This window comes from Miniopterus natalensis, chromosome 9 (assembly GCF_054644295.1).
Source record: "Miniopterus natalensis isolate mMinNat1 chromosome 9, mMinNat1.hap1, whole genome shotgun sequence".
Lineage (NCBI taxonomy): Eukaryota > Metazoa > Chordata > Mammalia > Chiroptera > Miniopteridae > Miniopterus > Miniopterus natalensis.
Window position 1 is genome coordinate 26767361 of NC_142089.1, and position 23602 is coordinate 26790962.

At 36.7% G+C, this 23602-nt stretch overlaps 1 protein-coding gene across 3 annotated transcripts in view; it reads left to right on the plus strand.

Moving 5' to 3' along the window:
* The window catches only part of MAST2 (microtubule associated serine/threonine kinase 2), a 129196-nt gene that overhangs the window by 37497 nt on the left and 68097 nt on the right, over positions 1–23602 (plus strand). For all 3 annotated transcript variants that reach the window (XM_087820403.1, XM_016199271.2, XM_016199273.2), the window contains exon 4: positions 10800–10831. In XM_087820403.1, coding sequence (XP_087676529.1) covers positions 10800–10831 — 32 coding nt within the window. The remainder of the gene's footprint in view (positions 1–10799; positions 10832–23602) is intronic.

A 23602-nucleotide genomic window follows, 5' to 3' on the forward strand; every position in this document is an offset into this window, starting at 1 on the left:
TTCTGCACCCCTATTCTCACCCCAGGCAGTTACGTATGTTAGTCACACTTTATGTGTTTAATTACAAGTTCTGTAAAGAAATATCCAGTTTTTCAGTGGTGGAGAATGCCTTTTTCTCCCCACTTGATTTTAAATTCTTCATTCACTTCCAGTGGAATGTAAGGTTGAGTTATATTTCTTGGAGCTTGTTAATTTCCTTCTCTGGGAAGAGTGCTGCTACTGCAATGGAAGAAGAATGAATAAATGAGTTAATGAATGAATGAATATGAGTGAGAATTTAAGTAGAAAGTGTGAGAGAGACTCAGGGAGGGAGCTGCCTCAGGCAGAGACAGCTTTGACCCACAGTCATCTCCATGCTGGTGACTATTGATATAAAGGACAAACATCAGCCTTGTGACTCTTGGCTTGCATATTTATTTGTGGGGGTAGTGGTTTCTGCCTTTGAACACTTGGCCTTTGTCTTCTCTTGGGAAATATTTTATGAGTTTAGTCATTGTGAATAATGAGTAATGCACATATATAGACAGTGATTCCCCCTGTGAACACCATCTCATTTTGTATGGAATACTTTTAGAAGTTTGCTTTGTGGATAAGTGAAAGGGAGCGAGTGGTTATTTTTCTAGAATTTAATATGTACAGCTCCTTTGCCACTTCAGAATATAATTCAAAAATTTTTATTTTGTTCATTGTAGCCAGACATTACTTTAAGCTCTTTGGGAAATAACATCTTTGGCAGGGAGTATTAAAGTTTGTCAGTTGGAGGGATCCAAAATAGTAAAATTTTAGAGACGCTAAGCAATATATTCTTGAGTTTTTTTAGGGCTAGAGTTAGTTTTTAGAGAGTAGCACCTCATGAATTAGCTTTAGAGCCTTGCACAGGCAGGTCTGATTAGAAAAATGCAACTCCTTAGTATTAATGATAATCCAAACCTTCAAACCTTAAGCTTTTTTTTGGGCAGTTTTTTTAAAGACTACTTTTTTTTTTTTAGAACAGTTTTAGCTTTGCAACAAAAATGAGAGGAAGGCACAGAGATTTCCCATGTGCCCTCTGCCTCCACACATAAATTGCCTCCCCCTTTATCAACATCACTCACCAAAATGGTACGTTTTTTACCAACGATGACCCTATATTGACACATTATTATAACCCAAAAAGTTAATAGTTTACCTTAGGGTTCACTCTTGGTGTTACATATTTTGTGGGTTTGGACAAATATATAATGACATATATTTCATCATTATAATACAGAGTATTTTCATTGCCCTAAAAATCCTCTGTGCTCTGCCTGTTCACCTCCACCTCCCCCACCCCTGGCAACCACTGATTTTTTTACTATGTTCATGGTTTTGTCTTTTCCAGAAGGTCATATAGTTTGAGTTATATGATATGTTGCTCTTTCAGATTTGCTTTTTTCATTTATTTACCTTTCTTCCATGGCTTTTCATGGCTTGATGGTTCATTTCTTTTTAGTGCTCAGTAATACTCCATTCTCTTGGTATACCACAGTTTATCTATCTGTTCACCTACTGAAGGACATCTTGGTTGCATTCCAAGTTTTCGCAATTATGAGTAAAGTTGCTATAAACACTCATTACAGATTTTTGTGTGGACATAAGTTTTTAGTTTCTTTGGGTAAATACCAAGGATTACAGTTTCTGCACCCTATGTTTAGTTTTGGGAGAAACTGCCAGACTGTTTTCCCAGGTGGCTGTACTATGTTGCATTCCTACCGGCAGTGTATGAGAGTTCCTGTTGCTTCACACCCTCCCAGCATTTGGTGGTGTCAGTGTTCTAGGTTTTGACCATTCTTACAGGTGTGTAGTGGTATCATTATTATTTCGTGGTGTGGAGCATCGCTTTATATGAGAACCTTAAGCTTTTAAATATATTTGCTTATTCTAGCCTGGGGTAACTTTTTTTTTTAATCCTTACCCAAGGATATGTTTATTGATTCCAGAGAGAGAGGGAGAGAGAAACGTCACTTGGTTGCCTCCTGTATGCACCTTGACCCAGATGGAACCCACAGCTTAGGTACGTGTCCTGACAGGGAACTGAACCTGCAACCTTTTGGTGTACGGAATGATGCTCCGACCAACGGAGCCACCTGGCCAGGGCCCTTGGAGTAATTTTTATGAGATAGGCAAAGTAGGTATTTTTGTTTCAAGGTGTGCAGATAAGAAAAATGAGATTTAGAAAGGTTTAATGACTGACCAAGATTTTATGAGCAAAGTATGTAGTAGAACTGTGTTTAAGTGTTTTTCTGACTCTTGAACTCTGAGTATTTTATATCATGTAGAAATAGCCTGTTAGGTCTACTGCAATTGAAAAATTAATTTGTTTATTTTTATTTTTATTTTTAAATTTTATTATTGTTTAAAATATTACAGAAAAATTAATTTTAAAATATCCTGTTAGTATCATTCAAACTCAAATGAGAACATGTCATTTGTGTCACAATGTATAGAATAATATACTTTTACATACATTATTTTATTTGACCTTTACAAGCACTAGAGCTAAGCGTTATGGGTAGGTGAAATCCCAGGCCACAAAAATTATATATTATTGAGCCATAACATGAACCTAGCTTTCTAAACTTCAAATTTTGTTTGCCTTCCCATGTTTCTTAGTATTATTGTACAATAAATACTCCATTCTTGGAACCTGTTCTCAAGATGACGATGTGAATTTAATGAAACAAGCAAATAGAACAAGAAGAGTGAAATACATTAGAGTTTCATGGGTGAGCCATAGCTGCATATACACTGATTTTCCCCTTGGCTCCTTACCTCAAGATAGACTAACACTCAAGTGTGAATAAATGGAGCTAACACACTATAATGCCCAGAGGAGTAGTAATGGTTCATTTGCTACATGGAAAGGGAGGTTTTTGTGCATTCCAGCAGATTTATTTGCTGCCAGAGCTGAGGAGGTACTTGTTTTTAGAGATAATGGTTGTTTTAAGGCCAGTTAGTAAATGGCATTAAAGTAGATATCTTTGGTAAGTAATGTTTTTCTCTCCTGAAAGCATTTTTACTTTTTTAATCCTTACCCAAGGGTATATTTTTATTCATTTTTTTTTAAGAGAGGAAGGGAGAAAGAGAAACATTGATGTGAGAGCGAAACATCGTACATGCCCTGACCAGGATCGAACTCACAGCTTAGGTATGTGCCCTGCTCAGGAATTAAGCCCGAAGTCTTTTGGTGTACGGTATGATACTTGAACCAACTGAGCCACCTGGCCAGGGCCTGAAAGCATTTAAAAAAAAAAAAATCACTGGGAAAAAAAAAATCACTGGAATAGCTAGCTACCAGCCAGAAGACTGTCAGTAAGTAAGTGACAGAGTATGTCCTTTCTCCAGTAAAGCCTCTTTTGCTCACCTAATTGCAGTTGACAGTTGTCATCAATGTTAACTCCCTGTTGTTAGCCTTAATGATGATAGTGATATCAGTAAGTACCATTTACTTACTTGACTGATACATTGATTTACTCATAAAATATTCATTTGATACCTACTAGATCAGGTATTGTGCTGGATGCTAGGAATGTCATTCTGAGCAAGACTGACCTCTTCTCCTCCAAGCTAACAATCAGTCTCAGAAAACAGACAATTAAGCAACTAATTACAGTCAAGAGTTGGAATTATATAGGGAAGGCTGGGGAAACTGTGTAGGGGAATCTTCCCAGAGGAAAGCTAAGGTCCAACAATATATAAAAGAGATATAGAAAAGAATTTCAGGGGGAGAGAACAACAGGTATGAAGACCTGTAGATGAGTGTGAGTATTGCATGTCTAAGGGATCAGACTACAAGACTGGAGAATTGTGTAAACGATCCTGAAGAGGTAGGCGGTAGCAGCCAGTACCTTGTAGGCTACAGAAAGGATTTTAGATTTTATTCATTGATGAGTTTTTTTGTTGTTGTTTTTTTAACATATTTTTATTGATTTCAGAGAGAGGAAAGGAGGGGGAGAGAGAGAGATAGAGACATCAATGATGAGAGAGTCATTGATCGAGCCCACAACCTGAGCATGTGCCCTGACCGGGAATCGAACCCCGATCACTTGGATTCAGGTCGACGCTCAACCGCTGAGCCACGTCTGGCCGGGCTGACGAGTTTTAAGAAGAGGAATGACCCAATTTAAAAAAGATCTTTTTGACTGCAGTGTTTGATTTATTAAATTCACAGTGTTACCTAGAAAGCAGATATTAATTACATGATATTTACATTACATAACATTAAAAGTTAAGGTGAACAAAGTTAAATTAAAAGGAGACCAATTAGGAGGATGTTACAGGATGATGCTGGCTTGGACTTGGGGACATGTTAGTGGAGATAAAGTGAAATTGATGACTAAAGATAGATATTTCGAAGGTAGACTGGTAGGGCTTGATGAGTAATTGGACGTGTAGGGTGAGAGAAAAGTGAATAATCAAGAATGACTCGGGATTTGGTGGGATTGTCACTGAAATGGAAAGCAGGAGGAGCACGACTGAGTAGAGATAAGTTGAGTATTTTAGTCGTGGTAAGGACAAGGTAGTTGTACATAAACCTATAGAGCTTAGGAGAGAGATCTGGGATGGAGATACAAATTTGGGAGTCATCTGTTAAATGTGTGAAGAGAGGAGAGTTCTAGGCAGAGCTTTAAGGACAATCAACATTTAAGGGTCCAAGGTGGTAAAGGAAGAGCCTGCAATGGTGTTTGAGTAGTATTTTCAGAGATAAGAGGAAAAACGAGAATGTGGTTTCAAGGAAAGAAGTCTTTCAAGACAGAAGAATGAATGATACTATCAGATGCTGCTGAGCTTTCAAGAAGAAAGAAATGATGGACTAAAAATGCAGTGGAGGTTCTTTACATAGAGACGATTGGTAACCTGGCAAGAATGGTTTTAACAGGGTGGTAAGATCTGGGGATACTTGGAGTGTGTTGAAAAATGAATAGAATGAGAATTTGGAGATAGGGAGTGTAGACAACTCGTTCAAGAATTGTGGCTGGGAAGAATTGGGAAGGGAAAAAGAAATGATAAGGCAGTGTTAGTAGGAGGATGTGTAATAAGGGGAAAAAATTTCCCCATATCTCAGTGTGGGATAGATTTGAATATGTTCAAAATGCTAATTGGAAGCTAATGGAAGATTGTGAAGGATATGGAGAATCGAAGGATAACTAGTATATCCTAGAAGGCTGAGCGGGACAGGCTTCACCTGATGTTGTAATGTATTGTCCGATATTACCGTCCTAGTTTCTAAGAGAAAGTGATGAGTCAGAGAATTTAGTTATTTTCCTAAATGAGATTGCTCTTAACCTCAGCCAAACTTTCTGATTATGTAGCTTTCCTCCTCAACCTGCTATGAATATTCCCTGGGAAAGGGAGGATTAGGAAATCGTTGTTACTTGGAGTACCTTTATCTGATTGGAGACCACTTCTTGTTCCACTTTGCCTTAGGCCTGCCTTTATGGTACCAGAGAACTTGGCACAGAACATATACTGATCTGGAGCCCTGGGCATCCATCTTGCAAATGCGGGCTTTTGTGTAGGTGCAAGGAATGGGTAAGGAAGTCTGAAGGGATGGATTTCCATGAATGCATTTCTGTGCCTATAAAGGGTTTCAGAGAGGGTCACATATGCATTTTATAGACGTTTTGTTTATTATTATTGCCTCTAAATATCCACCATGTTACCCATTTAAATTCTTTAAGAATCTAAAACTGTCATGTAGATTCAGAGAATATTTTCAGTTTTATATAGGTTGTTTCAGAAAGTAGAAAAAGAGGAAATACTCCCCTTGCACATTTTATGAGGATAGTATAACCATGACGCCAAAACTGATAAGGATTATTTGAGAAAAGAAAGTACATAGGCCAGTTTTACTTATTAATATAGATGCAAAAATGCAAAAAACTGCCCAGCCGGGCGTGGCTTAGCGGTTGAGCATCGACCTAGGATCCAGGCGATCAGGGTTCGATTCCCGGTCAGGGCACATGCCCGGGTTGCGGGCTCGATCAATGACTCTCTCATCATTGAGGTTTCTCTCTCTCTCTCTTCCTCTCTCTGAAATCAATAAAAAAATATATATATTAAAAAAAATTCTAAAAACCTCCAGAGCTACATGATTTTATTAAAAACTATAATATTTAAGGAAAACAACACCAACCTTATACAAACTCTTTGAGAAAATAGAGGAGGAAGGAACGCTTCTCAGCTACATTTAGGAGGCCAGTATAATTGTGATACCAAAATCTGACAAATGCAATTATAATAAAAGAAAACTAGAGTTCATTATCCCTCATGAAGATAGGTGCAAAAATTATTAATAAAGTATTAGCAAAACAAACCTAGCAACATATTTGACAAAGTTGTGTTTAACTCAGAAATGCTAGTGTTAGAAAATCAGTTACTGTAATTTACCACATTAGTGGAACAGAGGAGAGCTATATAATCCTCTCAGTATATCCAGAGAAGGTACTTGACAAAATCAATACCCATTCATAGTAAAAACTATAAACAAATTAGGAATAGGGAACTTTATCAATTTGATAAAAATATTTATGGAACATCCACAGCTAATATCATATTTAGTGGTTATTGAACTCTCTGTGATAAGATAAGAAACAGCTAAGGATGTCTACCACAGACAATCCTAGAAAGTGGAAAGAAGCAAAATACTATTCATTGAGACCATGGTTATTTTTATAGAAAAATTGTATGTAATCTATAAAACATTACAACTAGTATTGAATTTAGCAAAGTTGCGGGGTACACAGTTCAATATATAAAAATGAATTGCAGCCCTGGCTGGGTGGCTCAGTTGGTTGGAGTGTCATCCCATACACCAAAACGGTTGTGGGTTCAATTCCTGGTCAGGGCACATACCTAGGTTGCAGGTTCAATCTCTGGTCATGGTGTGTTCCTAGAGCCAACCGACCGATGTTTCTCTCTCACACTGATGTCTCTCCCCCCGCCTTCTCTCTCTAAAAATCAATGAACATGTCCTCAGGTGAGGATTAAAAAATAATGGATTGCATTTCTGTATTAAAGCAAGCAGTTGGAAAGGGAAATAAAATTTATTTATAATAGCTTCAAAAATATCTAGTTAGGCCCGGCCGGGCGTGGCTCAGCGGTTGAGCGTTGACTTAGGATCCAGGCGATCGGGGGTTTGATTCCCAGTCAGGGCACATGCCCGGGTTGCGGGCTGCAGCCAATCAATCACTCTCTTATCACTGATGTTTCTCTCTCTCCCCCTCTCCTTTCCTCTCTCTGAAATCAAGAAAGATATATTTAAAAGAAAAAAAAAAAAATCTAGTTAGGGATAAGCTTAACAGAAGAAGTGTACAATCTTTTTATTGAAAAACTATAAAACATTGTTTAGAGCAATTAAAAAGTAGATCTAAGTAAATGGAGCAATACTATGTTTAAAGATTGGAAAACTAAATATTAAAATATCATTTCTTTTCAAATTGGTGTATAATCTGGCAGGCATTTTTGGTAAAAATTAATAATCTGATTCTAAAATTTATATGGCAGTGTGAAGAATTTAGAGTACCCAAAACAATCTTGAAAAAGAAGAATAAAGTTAAAGGACTGCATGGTCTGAGTTCAATACTTAATATAAAGCTACAGAATCAAGAAAGTGTGGTGCTGGCATAGAGTGGAAAAAGAGATAAGTAACAGTGTAGCCGATAGCCCAGAAATAGCCAATTCTATTATAATTTGATTTTCAGCAAAGGTACGAAAGCCATCTGTTGAGGAGATAGTGTTTACAATGAATGGTGCTGGAATAAGTTGATAGCCATGTGAAAAAAGAACCATAATTCCATCTTACAAAATTAATTCAAATGGATCGATCATAGACCTAAACATAAAAGCTAAAATAATAAAGCTTCTAGAAATAAAATAATGGAAAATGTTTTTGTGCCCTTGGCATGGGCAGGGGTTTCTTAGATAAAGATACTGAAAATATTAACCATTAAAAAATATTTACAAATTGATTATCAAAATTAAAAACTTTTGTTCATCAATAGATAGATATTACTAATAACTTCAGTTGTCAGGCCACAGACTGGGAGAAAATATTTATCAAAGATATCTGTCAGAAGACTTGTATGTAGCATATATGACAGACTAGTACAACTCAATAATAAAAGAAATCATTTGGTCTGGCCCTGCCAAGCCCTCACCAAAGAGAAGCAGTTCCAGCCATCACATTAGGGGTGAGTTAGTTAAATGTTTGACCAAATATAGCAGGCTAATTTTTAAGCTGATAATTTTGTATGGCCCTTGAATAATGTTACAAATATGCAAATTGCCCTTGGCAGGAAAAAGGTTCCCCACCCCTGCTTTAGAGTTTTCATATTTACTGTGGCTATCATACATTTCACTACAGAAATTTTAATGTGTTTAATGTATTTTGTTGTTGCCCTAGTCTTTGTGGGGCAAAAAATATATATAATATATATAATATATATAATACATATAACAACACATGTAATATTGTATATTCTATAATATATAATATGTATATGCTATTATTTTAATACACTCCCCCAACAAATTTCAATTTCTAAAATATGACTAAATCTAAGATTTTTGTTTAAAAGAGTGTAAGTATATGTCTGTGGAGATAGTGGCAAATGCTTGTATTCTGGATGTATTTTAAAGTTAGAGCCATTTAAAATCCTGATGAATGGGGTGTGGGGTATGTGAAAAACAGAGGAGTCCAGACATCCAGAGTTTTGGTCTGAACAACCAGAAGAATACAGTCACCATCATCTGAAGTGGGAAAAGGCTGTAGATGGTCAGTTTTGGTGGAAAGAACAAGTTCAGTTTGGGGCGTGTTGGATTTGAAATTTGAGTATGTTATTAGTTATAATTAGTCAGGAGTTTGTGAGACAGGTCTGGGAAGAACTCTTACAGAATGTTGGAGGGGAGGGTAAATTGGTGCAATTTGGGGGAGCAATTTCTGATAATTTATGACTCAGCAGTTCCACATCTAGTGTATACTCCTAAGAAACCTTTTTTAAAAAAATATATGCTCATGAGATTAAATATAAGCATGTTTATAGGAGCATTATTTTGATGGAGAAGAAAAACATGGAAAGAAAATTAAGTTTCCGTTTACTGGAGAACGGGTAAATAAATATTAGCGTATTTATAGATTGTATGATTGTATTGAAGATGAATGAACTAAAGTGAAATGCAGTTCACCCTGATCAACACAGGTTTGAATTACATGGGTCCACTTATATGTGGATTTTTCCTAGTAAATATACAGTTGGCCTCTGTATCCCTGGGTTTTGCATCTGTGGATTCAACCAACTACGGATTCAACCAACTGTGATGGAAAACAGTATTTTCTATCCATGGGGATCCGTGGATATGGAGGGCTGACTGTATGCATTGTTCTATGTCATTTTATATAAGGGACTTGAGCATCCTCGGATTTTGGTATCCATGGAAAGTCCTGGAACTAACCTCCTATGTATACTGAAGAACAACTGTAAATTTTGGGGCGAGTCAGAAGTTATCCTCGGATTTTTGACTGTGGTTGGTTCCCCTAATCCCCGCTTTGTTCAGGGGTCAAGTGTACATCCACATAGGTGAATCTCCCCAATTATAATGTTGATAGATGTCAGCAGATGAACATACACACTTTGAAACTGTGTATATGTAAGTTTATTTTTATTTTTTTTAATACATTTTTATTGATTTCAGAGAGAGGAAGGGAGAGGCGGAGAGAGATAGAAACATCAGTGATGAGAGTCATTGATTGGCTGCCTCCTGTATGCCCCCTAATGGGGTTCAAGCCCGAAACCCAAGCATGTGCCCTGATGGGGAATTGAACCATGATTCCTAGATCCTAGGTCGATGCTCAATCACTGAGCAATGCTAGCCGGGCTGTATGTAATTTTAAAAAAATACTTATAATTAATGAATATATATGTAATAAAATATGACACATATGGAAAAGATAAACAAAAATTAAGAATAGTTGTTAAGCCTGGCCAGGCGTGACTCAGTGGTTGAGCATCGACCTAGGATCCAGGAGATTGAGGTTCGATTCCCAGTCAGGGCACATGCCTGGCTTGGGGGCTCGATCCTCAGTTGGGCCTGGCTTGGGGGCTCGATCCTCAGTTGGGGGTGTGCAAGAGGCAGCCAAAGAATGACTCTCTCTCACTGATGTTTCTATTGCTCTCTCTCGCTCTCCCTTCCTCTCTCTGATATCAATAAAGATATATTTTTAAAAAAGCATTAAAAAAAAATAGTTGTTAAGTGGGGGCTGGTGGGAGGTGGGACTTGATAGATTTGGAAAGCAAGCCACAGGGGCGCCAACTATTTTTGTAAGGATTCTTTCTCATGCCAGTGGTACATGTAGTCATGTCTTTGTTATATTATTTTCTGTACATATTTATTTGTATAAAATATCTTCTAATTAAAAAATAAATCTCATTTCATTCCTTTTATATCCCTGATGCTAATGGCATGAATCCTTTACAATTCATCAGCAGTTAATGGCTGGCCTAAGGAGTGCCTGGAAATCTACACTGGCGAGATGGTTCCATCTAGTGGGGAAAGTGTCGCAAGTATTCTAAGAGACATTCCTTTGGGGAAGGAAGAATAAAGAGGTGATACTTAAATTTCACTAAACTTTAAGAGACAAAGGAAAAGATTATCATTTAGATATATGTAGTCCTTGCCATTATTAAGATAATACTATAGGTCTCCTAGGACATTTAGTGCAGACCTATAGGACTTAGATGGGTCCTTTTTTCTGTCTAACATGTTTGTGTTTTATTTTTCAGAAGGAGTTGAGCCTTCCAAGAAGAGGCAGCTTGTAAGTAGATGATTATTACTATTATGGTTGTGATTATGGCTATAATCTCCTTCTTGGAAATCCCTCCTGGGGACTGTTCTTAGTATTAAATAGAGGAATCCCATTCATGAATATACTTTTTTTCCTGTGGATTCCTATCTTGGCCAGGGAAGCTGATGGGCCAATCAACTTCCCTTGCTAAGTCATTTACCCCTCTCCTCATCCCTCCCCACCCCAAGTTTACATTCTCTGTCTCAATTTTTTAATGGCATTTGAGGAAAGCTGCAGCTTAAATATCCATCACAGTCCTATACTTGTGTTTTGGGATTTACTGAGTTTTAGTAAACTCAAGCTTTTTGAGAATGTTAAAATGGAAACTCTTGGCATCTACATCTGTCCCATAACATGGTACTAGGGCAGAGTCCAACTTTTCTGACAGGTTGGGGCAAGGGCAGCAGCTAAGTTTGGGGACAGGGTTGGCATAAGTCTTTCTTTCACCCATCTGTTCTATTCTGACTTCAGGGCTAGTGAATTATCTTTGTTCCTAGATTTTAATTTCTTATATTTTCTTGGCCTGCTTTTTCTCTAAGAATTCTGTTGGTGTAGTACTTCAAATTTAGGAATCATCTAGAACAACAGCTCTCAACCTTTTTCATCTCATGGCACACATAAATTAATTACTAAAATTCTACAGCACACCAAAAAATATACTTTTTGCTGATCTGATAAAAAATAGGTATAATTTTGACTCATTTACATTGGACGGCTGTCAATTAGCTTTGTAAACAGACAAATCACTTCATCTCATTAAAGCTCAGTTCCCTTATCTATATAATGAAGGTCATGATACCAGTTTTTCTTTTTCTTAAAGCTTTTAGAATAATGGATCATTTAATATATGTGAAGTGCTTCATTTCCTATAGTTTTGCCCTAGGGTGTGTTATTTTTAGAATTCTTATAAACATATTGGGTTAAATTTGGATACATTTTATTAAGAGCCACATTTCTTTCTATAAATTTAGTTGTAGCAGTTGTTCTCAATTCTAGGTTTGCAAGTGTCCTGAGTTTTCTAGAAACTGGGCAAGGATGCTACCAGGATTCTTAATAGAGTGATACATCGGGTAGGTGTATACATAACTGAAAGGGAGTGGCTCATGTTCAGTAAATATTTGTACTTGGTCACTTTCCTACTATTTTGGGCTTTTTGTTTTCTTGTTTTTTGGTTCCCTCTATTTGGAAGTTCTCTGAGATTTGCCTTTGCTTAAGATTAGGTGAAATGAATTAAGGCCTGAGGCAAGTAGCTTCCTCCAGGAATTTGTGCTTTCAGTGAACGGAATTTGCTGAGAAAAAGGAGGAGAAGGAAGAAAGAAATCTTGTGAAAATGATTTTTATTTCAAACTGAAGGAATTATTGGGTAATTTTAGTTTTCAACTAGAGGAATCTCTTTGTCATTTTAGTGGTATCTAAAGTCATGCCTACTCTAACTGCTTTAAATATTTAATTAATAAGGATCAGAAATACTTTTTACTAAGTAACACATTTAATAAGTAACACATTTAAACAATTGATCATTCCGTAAATACACATTAATACCTATTATGTGTTGGACACTAAGTTCTTAGGTTATAAGATTCAATTAGACATATTCCTTTATTTTGAAGACTTTTAGTTAAGCAAGCCAGAAGTTCCTCAGTATAAATAATAATTTTTAAATCTTTAATATTGGAGAAGTAGAAAACGTTTTATTCTGGAAGAAAGCCACGAAACCTGTATACTAATCTAGGCTTTGCCACTAACAAGCCCTGTGTGGTTTCAACAGGAACTATCATTTCTAGGCCTGAATTGCCTCATTGTAAAATTATCTCTGTGCCTAGTCATCTCCCAAAATAATTGAAGCTCCATGGTACCTGTTTGCATATTGCTGGGCACGTCTTTGTGGGGACTGTGCAGTAGGAGGCAAAGTACAGCTTAGCATTTGCAGTAGAGAGGCCAGGAAGGTAAGAGCCACAAAGCGTAAGATATTTGAATAAGTTTAGTACTTTAAAAAGTTAGTAGTAAGTATGGAGAAACTGATGTTAATAAAACAAGTGACTTACCTTTTGCTCCATTGTTTCTTGTAGCCTAGTCTAAAAAGTTGTAAAAGTTATTATAATTATCATCTGAGTCTTGGTCAGAAGGAGAAGGGTGTTACTTATATCCCTTTTTGCTTCTGTCCCAGGTGGCTCTTGCAAAAGCAGATGCTGCTGTATGCCCATTCCAGATATAAAGGCCCATTTCCTTTGGTATATTCTCTCTAGTATACTTTATGGGCACAGATAAATTTGGGGTTTGCAGCTAGTTTGTTCTTGTCTTTTGAGAATCAGGTTCAGTTAATTAGAATAATTTTGAAAATACCTGAATGATATAAAACAAATGAAACTTAGTAATTTGGAGGCTCTCAATTGTTACACTTTTCCATGTAATATGGCAGTTGCATTAAAATGGACAGTACTCAGTAATGGAGTTCTAGATATATGTGATATCTTGGCATTATACAAAAGACATACTCTTCCATCCAACAAGTACGTGATTCCTTCAGTATCTCCAAATTGGTAAGTGGAAGTATAGCACAGAAATGAAGAGCTTTGGCTTGAGAGTCAGGCAGACCTGGATGTCAGTCTTGTCACTACCATTTTGGTAAAGCGAGTTACTGTATTTTTGTTCATCTTTTTGCTTCCATTCATTTGTTCAAATTAATCTCTCCATCCATGTATCCATCATACTATATTTATTCAGTCCTTGTTATGTTTAGGCACTATCCTAGGTACTGGAGTTACAGTAGTGTTTAAGCAGACAAAGTTCCTGCTCTCATGGAGCTTCCATGACAAAAACATACATGGTATTGAGTGATATGAAGAAAAATAAAGCCAGATAAGATATATGAGGGTATGTATTTTTGTGGGGCAGTGTTGAAATTTTAAATTGTGTTGTGTAGGAATTTTTTCATTAAGGTGATATTTGAACAGAGAACAGTGGTCTGGAAGGAGTGATGCTGATATATATAGCAAGAGCATTTCAGGTAGAGGGTACAAACAGCATGTGCTAAAGGTCCTGAGGTAAGAGCATGCTTGGCATGTTGGAGGACAACAAGGAGGCTGGGTTGACTGTTGGTGAGGGAACAGTGGGGTTGGGGTTAGTGGGGAGGGACATAGAAGAATATGAGGCAGGGGCTGGATTCTGTAATGTCTTGTAGGCCACAAAATAGACTTTATATTTTACACTGATTGGGACAGAAAGTTAGTGGGTAGTTTTAAGCCGAGAGATGATGTAATCTGTTATAATGTGTGTGCTTTTTGGGGAAGGGCAATTTGTTCTCTTCAGATATAATTCACATATCATATAATCACCTGGTAAGAGTATACAGTTCAGTAGTTTTTAGTGTATTCACAGGGTTTTACAACCATTATCACTGTCTTAATTCACAACATTTCATTACCCAAAAAGAAACCCCTTATTCACTAGCAGTCATTCTCCATTCCACACTCCTCTGGTCCCTGGTAACCACTAATCTACTTTCTGTCTTAATAGATTTGCCACTTTTGGACATTACATGCAAATGGAATTATATAATATGTGGCCTCATGTGTCTGGCTTTTTTCAGTTCATGTAATTTTTTCAGGGTTCATCCATATTTTAGCATGAATCAATACTTCGTTCCTTTTCAAGGCTAAATAATATTCATTGTATGTATGTACAAGTATCTGTTTGAGTTCCTGCTTTCAATTATTTTGCGTAGATACCTACAAGTAGAATTTTTGGATTGTATGGAAATTCTATGTTTAACTTTCTGGGGAATCACCATACTGCTTTCCATATCACCTGCACCATTTTACATTCCCACCAGCAATATTTCAGGGTTCCGGTTTTTCCACATCCTAGCCAACACTTTTTATTGTTCATTTTTTAAATAACATCCATCTTAATAGATGTGAAGTGGTATCTCATTGTGGTTTTAATTTGTGTTTTCCTAATTACTAGTATGATGAGCCTCTTTTCATATGCTTATTGGTAATTTGTAAAAATCAAGTCCTTTGCCCATTTTTGAATTGGGTTGTTTATTTTTGTTGTTTAGTTGTTGAAGTTCTTTATATATTCTGGGATATTAAACTCTTATCAGATATATGATTTGCATATATTTTCTCCCATTTTGGGGATTGTGTTTAATTATCTTGATATAGTGTCCTTGATACACAAAAGATTTTAATTTTGATGAAGTCTATTTTTGTTGGTGTTGCCTGTGCTTTTGGTCATAGCCTAGAAATCATTGCCAAATCCAGTGTCATAAAGACTTCCTATGTTTTCTTTTACGATTAAAAAAAAAAAAAAAATATATATATATATATATATTTATATATGTATATTTTTATTGATTTCAGAGAGAGGAAGGGAGAGAGGGAGAGATAGAAACAGCAATAATGAGAGAGAGTCATTGATCGGCTGCCTCCTGCATGCCTCCTACTGGGGATCGAGCCCACAACCTGGGCATGTGCCCTGACTGGGCATTTGAACCATGATCTCCTGGTTCATGGGTCGACACTCAACCACTGAGCCACGCCAGCTGGGCTGTTTTACAAGTTTTATAGTTTTAGCTCTTAACGTTTGGGTCTTTGATCCATTTTGAGTTAATTTTTGTTTATGGTTTAAGGTAAATACCTAACTTTATTCTTTTGTATATGAGAATCTAGTTTTCCCAGGACCATTTGTTGAAAAGACTGTCCTTACACCATTGAATGATCTTGACACCCTTCTCAAAAATATTTGACCACATATGTGAACCTTTATTTTGGGGCTCTCTATTTTGTTCTGTTGGTCTATATGTTTGTCCTTCTGTTTGTACCACAGTTTTGGTTACAGTAGCTTTTTACTAAGTTTTGAAATCAGGAGGTGTGAAATCAAAGTACCAACTTCGTTTTTCAAGATTGTTTTGACTATTGAGGGTCCATTGTGATTCCTGAATGTTAGAGTGAGTTTCTCTAGTTCTGCAAAAAAAACATTGTTGGGATTTTGATAGAAATTGTATTGAATTTGTAGATAATTTTGGATAATATTGTCATCTTAATGATATTAAATCTTCCAATCCATGAACATGGGATATTTCTTTTAGAAATGCTTTGTAATCTTCAGTGTATAGGTCTTTTAACCTCATTAGTTAAATTTATTTCTAAACATTTTACTCTTTATGATGCTATTATAAATGGAATTGTTTCATAAATTATTTTTGCACTGTTCATTGTTAGTGTATAGAAATGCAAATAATTTGTTGTTGTTGTTGGTTTGTATTCCACAGCTTTAATGAATTTGTTTCTTGTGGTTTTGACTTTCATTTCACTAATGACTAATGATGTTGAGAATCTTTTCATGTATACTTGTTGGCTATTTGCATATCTTCTTTGGAGAGATGTCTTCAAGTTCTTTGGCCATATTTTTAATTTATTTGTCTTTTCATTTTTGATTTAAGGGAATACTTTATATATTCTGTATTAGACCCTTATCAGGTATATGATTTGCAAATATTTTTTCCTGTTCTGTGGATTGCTGTTTCACTTTCCTGATAGTGACCTTTGATGCACAAAAGTTTGCAATTTTGGTGAAATCCAGTTTACCTGATTTTTCTTTAGTAGTGCTTTTGATATCATATCTAAGAAATCATTGCCTAATTCAAGGTCTGATTTGTTCCTGGGCCTTAATTTATAAAGGAAACTGAGTGATGACACAGAGAGGCCAATACTATTGAAAGAAGAATTTATTACTTACAATTTCCTCAAGAGAAGGTCCTGCCATGCAGGACCACATGGGGAAAGTACAAAAGATTGAGTCTGGAGGCAGAAATGAGCAAGGGGAAAACCTAAGCCTTAGAAAAGCCACAGATATTTATGGTTGGCTTTGATTACATTAGGGAAGAGACCAACTAAATTCCAACATGGGGAATGGGAACATCCAGGCCTGCAATGATAAGGGCTTTGTTGGGGCAAGTTGGTTATGAAAGTTTCTTTGGCTTGATTCATACCATTTATTTTAGATGTAGCTTCCTGAAATTAAATCATTTTCATTTTTAGAAAGCTATATCATGTTTAAACCCATCTGGATATTTTTTAACGCATTAAAAAACCTAGTCTAGAATATCAGACCTAGAGTAGTTGATAATCTTGTTGAAAGTGTAAACTGGTCTGGACTATGGAAAAGAATTGAAAGAAAATGAAGTCGTAAATCTATTGGTATTTGTTTGCCCAAGGTTTAGGAATATTGTGTTTAGCTTTTTCTCAATTGAAACAGTTCTGAATGGCTTCCCTAGGATTTTCTTGTTGTTTGTGAATTTCAGTACCAATACCTAGGCCCTACACATTTAGGGGCTCAGTATAAATAGTGTTTATGTTGCTAGTTACCCAGAAAGTTAAGTTTTTCTAATCACCTTAAGGTGATTCTCCTCATATTTCTTGAAATGCCTTTGCTTTATTTCTTTGAGGCTGTGAGCATTCAATGGAGATCAAGAATGGACTGTAGGAGTGAAAAGGTAGTTATAGCACCTGTTGTGTGTGTGTATGTGTGTGTGTGTGTGTGCGCACGCACGCATGCGCATGTGTATGCACAGGCTCACATATTGCTATTGGTAGCCTTTATTTTTAGAGTCCTTGGGGATAGTTATCCTTTTGCATTGTAGACTTACTAATTTGGGCAGTGGACTTGGACATCAGATATTAGATGAAAGTAAATGCCAGGTGCCTGCAGTGATAGGCAGTGGGCAGGGAGGAGTTCCTGGGGCTTAAGGATGTGATGTGTCAAACTTTGTCCCTGTGAAACTGACATATGAAACAGTGTCATGTACTTTCTCACTCTGATGCAACTTGATGGTATTTGCCTGGATAAATGCTTCTGGGGAATCTGCTAAAAAGAGATACCACCTGCTACACGTAGTAAATCCTTTGTGTGGTATTAGTGGTGCCTGATGCAGGGCTTTAGTTTCTCTGTAGACTTTGAAAATAAGTAAATTTTGGTACCTTTAAGGACTAGGAAGACCAGAACTGTAGCTTTGTGTTACATTTAATAGTCTTTTTTAAATTGGGCTTATATAGGAAATGATTTCACATAGGTTCTCCAGTGGGAAGGCAGGAGTTGGTAGAGAGATTGGCAGGGATGGAGCAATTGTCATCACTGATTTCCTAACAGGAACCATTTTGTTGTTAAAAATAAAAAGTATGTGGTTTATCAGTGAGCCAAAAGGATGTGAACACAAGATCTGAAAATTAAAAACCCTTGAAAGCCTGTTTTGTTACTCTTGTGTTGGGAATAGCTGCTGTTACGCCAATCACCCTCACATTTATATGTCTAGACCTCACAACTCCCAATTTATTATACTCTACTTGGATGTCTGAGACATCGCAACTTTAGCATTTATAAAACTGGTCATTGTCTTTCTTGAAAACCTACTCCTCTCTTATTCTCTAGCTTATCCTTGAGATAGAAAACAGTTGTTCTTGTTACTTTCCTTTTCTTCACACCCCCAATTCCTTTCTATTCTACCTCTCAAATCTCTCTTACTTTCCTCTTCTGCTTTCTGCCTCCACTGGTATGTTCATATAGTCCAAGCCATTGTGATCTCTTGCCTCTGCTACTACTATAACTTCCTAACTGGTCTTTCTTTGTCTGACATTGCTTACTCCCAGTCCACCCATCAGTAGTCAGAAAAGGTTTTTTAAAGTGCATATTTGATTATTAACTGTTTATTTTTTTAAACTTGTTTAGTGAATAGTTGTATTACTCATTATATCACACATGAAAGTCACAGCATGGCTCATAAAACTATCCGCACAATCTGGCTTCTATCTTTGTTTACATATTTTGCACATTATGTTTTCTGCGCCTGAGATGTTTTTCCTCCCTCTATACCTGACTAGCTCCTACTTATCCATCAAATCTCAGCTTACGTCTCACTTCCTTATGAACAGCTTTTCTGACCTCACCAAGTACCTTGCTGTCCCTAGCCTACGCTGAGTTTCCCACAGTGCACCTTCATTAAACCCTGTACTTTTCCCTCATAGCTCTTATAGCAGTTGTAAATGATTATTTGCCTGTCTCCTCCCATTGGATGGTCTGTTAGTCTGCTTGGGCTGCCATAACAAAATGCCACAGGCAGGGTGGTTTAAACAACAGAAATTTATTTTCTCATAGTTCTCTGAAAGCTAGATGTTCAAGAACAAGGTGCCAGCACGGTCAGTTTCTGGATAGGGTTTTCTTCCTGGCTTGCAGATGGTCACCTTGTCAGTGTTTGCTCACATGGGGGGGGGGGTGAGAGAGAGGGAGAGGGAGAGGGAGAAAGAAGGGGCGGAGAGAGAGGGGGAGAGAGAGAATGAATATCTTCTTTTTATAAGGCCACCAGTCCTATCAGATTAGGGCCCCACTCTTATGACCTCATTTAACCGTCATTACCTCTTAAATACCCTATCTTCAAATACAGTCTCATTTGGGGTTAGGGCTTCAACATATGAATTTTGGGAGGACACAGTTCAGTAGCAGATGGTAAGCTCCATGAAGTCAGTACTATGTTGTGTGGTACAATATTCTGTCCCTAGGGCCTCCTATAGAGCGTATCACCTAGTAGGCAATCACTTAGACAATCACTTTCTAACATTTGTGTGGCTTGGAACAAGAATACAAATGGAGTTATAAATGTTTAAGAGTTTTTAAATAAAACTAACAAACTGTAAAATAAAATATATTGTATGAATGTAAAATAAAAGATCCTCCTGATTTGAGAAGTATAGTTTCATAATAAATTAAAAAAATATGTGTAAAGCTATTTACTTAAAAAAATAAACCTGTTAAATATTTTATTTAACTCAGTATTAATACAAGCACCAGGCTAATATTGCAGGCAGTTCATAGGAGAAGGAAAGAAGCACAAATTTATATCTGATAAAGAAGTGTTGAAATAAATGGCTACACAACCTTATTTATTTTTTTTAATTGGGAGAAGGGAAGTCAGTTGAGCCTCTGCTCTACAAAATGTATTTGCCTATTGGTAGACAAGAACTATTTTGCATTGCTATCAGCTTTCTATAACTTACAGTTGTAAAATAAAGGCAATAAAAGACTAGAATCAATTAATGTATTCTTTAAATAATAATACATAGTTTTCCATCAAGAAGATTATCTCTTTTTTTGCTTATAACAAGTTTCCTTACAGTCTCTCCGACCCTTTTGATCTAAAGCAATCTCAAATACTATTCTTCATTACAAAACAAGTTTGGTTTTAAGTTTGGCCTGGTTATTTACATAAGGGTAGCAATAATGTTAATTTACCATATAGGCCTTCTTTTTTTAATATATCTTTATTGATTTCAGAGAGGAAGGGAGAGGGAGAAAGAGATAGAAACATCAATGATGAGTCATCGATCAGCTGCCTCCTGCACACCCCCTACTGGGGATCGAGCCCGTAACCTGGGCATGTGCCCTGACTGGGAGTTGAACCTTGATCTCCTGGACCCTAGGTCCATGCTCAACCACTGGACCATGCCCGGCTGGGCTAAATGTGAAAGGTTTGATGAGAGTTCATAGCAAGAATAATGCAACTAACAAGGGAATTAGGTTTCTGTGGCATGCAAAACAAGAATAATAAAAGCAATTCAAAAAAGTTTAGAAAATGTCTCTTAAGAGTAGTTCTTTTCTGATTTGTAAAACATGGATGGACATAATTTTTACAGAGAAAAACCCTTTATATAACATAATAATCTTACAGCGTAGTGCACATAACAAGAACATACCAAGACTACTAAGGATATCAAGTAAAAAGATTCAGTGATTCTACAGTAAGTTCTAGACATCTGTATTTTTGTAGAACTCCATTGGCCTAAAAGATGCTAGATTCAAATTTTAGAAGTAAGGTTGTTGCTAAGTAAGCATTTTAAATAATAACTGAAATTAAGACTGAAAACACTAAGTTATTAATTTCCTAAAATCTGGCAAAACACCATCAGGATTCGTAAACAGAAACATGGGTAACAAGGGCATTGACAAATCTCTAGGAATTTCCCATAAATTACACAGTTTCTAGAATATCTATATTAATAGCATTTTGCTTATACAAATTTAAACTGGGGAAGGCTTAGCACCTTTTCCGATTTGATAACTTTCCCCATGAAACTCATCAATAGTAAAATATCAAGTAAACTTAACTATTTCTAGCACCTCTCTAACATTGCGAAAGAACACTTTTTATGGTTTTGCCAGGGATGCTCTGGGATATCTCAAAGATAGTTTTAGGTAGTAAAAATATACTGAACATTTTATTTTACTGTTTTCTATATTTAGGACCTGATTTTGAGAAGGCAAAACTTCGGAGAGTTGTCAGTGGAAACACTTAGATAGGAATGTTGGTGTTTGAGAAACGACACCTGGTTGCTTAACCAAGGTGACAATAAAACATTTAAAACTAAACAAAAGGTAACATTTTGAATAACCACAGTTTTTAAATGAGGAACCTTTGTTTGTTTTCTTAAATAATTAAGGACATAAACAGCATAAAGCAAAGAAAATTATTCTAGTAAGACATAAAATATTTGCTATCTGGGCATATTACACAGTAATAAAAAAACCTTTACTGTTGTAGGCAAAGACAGTAAACAGTAAACCAAGGAAACTGGCCCATCAAAATTGAGCAAACTTTGCTAAGATTTTAACCAAGATTTTAAACTAAGATTTATAGCTTTTCAGACTTGTGGCATGGTATTGTTAACCATGGGAAAAATCACTTTCCAGAGTTTCATTCTTTGTTGTTCTTTTTCTGGACTTATACTTTACTTGAGGACAGTTCTTAGGGGGCCATCAAGGTTAGATTAAGTTTTCTAATAATAATAAGATGATATTAACATGCAATGCATTTATCATTGCAATCTTCAAATGAATCAATAAATAAGCATTTAAAAATGTCTCAGACCACCCAGCCAATTCCAGTCAACCTATTGAACCATAAAGTTAATAAGAGTTTTTTGAGGCATTAAGTTTTGGGATTATTTGTTACAGTAGTGTTTTAGACTGAATGTTTGTGTCCTCCCAAAGCTCCTAACTTGTGCTCGCTTCGGCAGCACATATACCAAAGCTCCTAACTTGAAGACCCACTGTTACTGGCGTTAGGGTTCTCAGGTTCTCCAAGATAGAAATCAAGAGGAAATCTCCGAGAAATTTCCAGACAGGTTTTATTAAGCTTATGCTTGAGTGCAAGAGACACAGTCCCAAGAGAAACAAGGTTTGGGGCTGCTCCTCCAACAGTTTGAGGGAGAGAGGCTTTTATTGTCAAGGGAGTGGAGGGCTCATACAAACTTTGAGTGGAGAGTGAAATTTTCCACATGGGGGTTGGAGAAGCAAATAGAAGGGAGATAAAATTCTGCAATATTTTTGAGCAGGGAGTAGAGTGGTAGTGACATTTTTGTGGTGGGCTTATCTGGTTTCTTCTGGCCATTTGGCATCCTTGAGGTCTTAGTGAGGGGTTGGCAGAGTGGTGCCAGCTCTGCTGTTTTTCTTATTCGGTGTCCTTGGGATCCTGGGCCAAGGTCTCTATTGCTGTCTCATTACCCCCCAATCTGATAGTGTTTGGAGTGGGGCCTTTGGGAGATAATTAGATTTAGATGAAGTCCTGATGGTGGGGTATCCATGATCAAATTAGGTCCTTATATGAAGAAGAGAGAGTAGATCATGAGCCTTCTCTCTCTCTCTCTCTCTCTCTCTTCCCATTCCTCTCCTTCTTTCTCTCTGCCTTGAGGGCCTAGTGAGAAGATGACCATCCGCAACCCAGTGGGCCCTCACAAGGAACCAGTTGTACTGGTATAATCTTATTAGACTCTCCAGCCTCCAGAACTGTGAGAAATAAATGTATGTTGTTTAAGCCAATAAAAAAATTTTGTTTCTATTTGTAGTACAATTATCATGGGTATTATAACCCATGGAAATAAGCTTTTTGGGGTCCTCAACTATCACCACAATCAATATATAGAATATTTTTATTATCCCAAAATATTCCTTGTGTAGTTTTGCAGTCAATTCTTCTTTTACCTCTTGGCCTTAGGCAACCATTGATCTGCTTTATGGCCCTATAAGTTACTTTTGCCTGTGGAAAACTTTCATATATGTGAAAATCATACAGTATCTACTCTTTTGTATTTGGCTTTTTTCATGTTTCAGAACTCCTGTTCACTTAATACTTAGTATTTCCTGGGGGAATATACCACTATTTGTTTGATGGATATTTGGGTGGTTTCCAGTTTTTAGCTATTATGAATAAAATTGCTATGACCATTCATGTGCAAGCTTTTTATGGATATATGTTTTCATTTCTCTTGGGTACATACCTGGAGTGTTCAGACCATAAAAACAGCATCTCAGTCATTGCTACCACCAATGGGAGTAACTTATCAGCCATAAACCTAAAATAAAACCCGATTATATAGAGGACAATTAAAGTTAGAAAAGTTAGAGAATAGTAAACTTCAGATACGCCTCTGGGAGCCAACTTCAGATCGCCACTTCAGATTTACTACTGGAAACCTGGGCAGCCCACATGAAGTGCACTTCCCTCATGTGGCTCTGTGAGGTGAATCCACTGGGCATTTTGATGGAGGACTTCCAACACTGTTTAACAGGCTATTTTCCAAAAAAGATAAAATCATGGCTGTCATCCAGATATAAATGGAAAACATTTAAAAATTAACAAAAACCTCATCCTTGATAAGGGAACCATAGATGTTACAACTAGTCATCATAAAG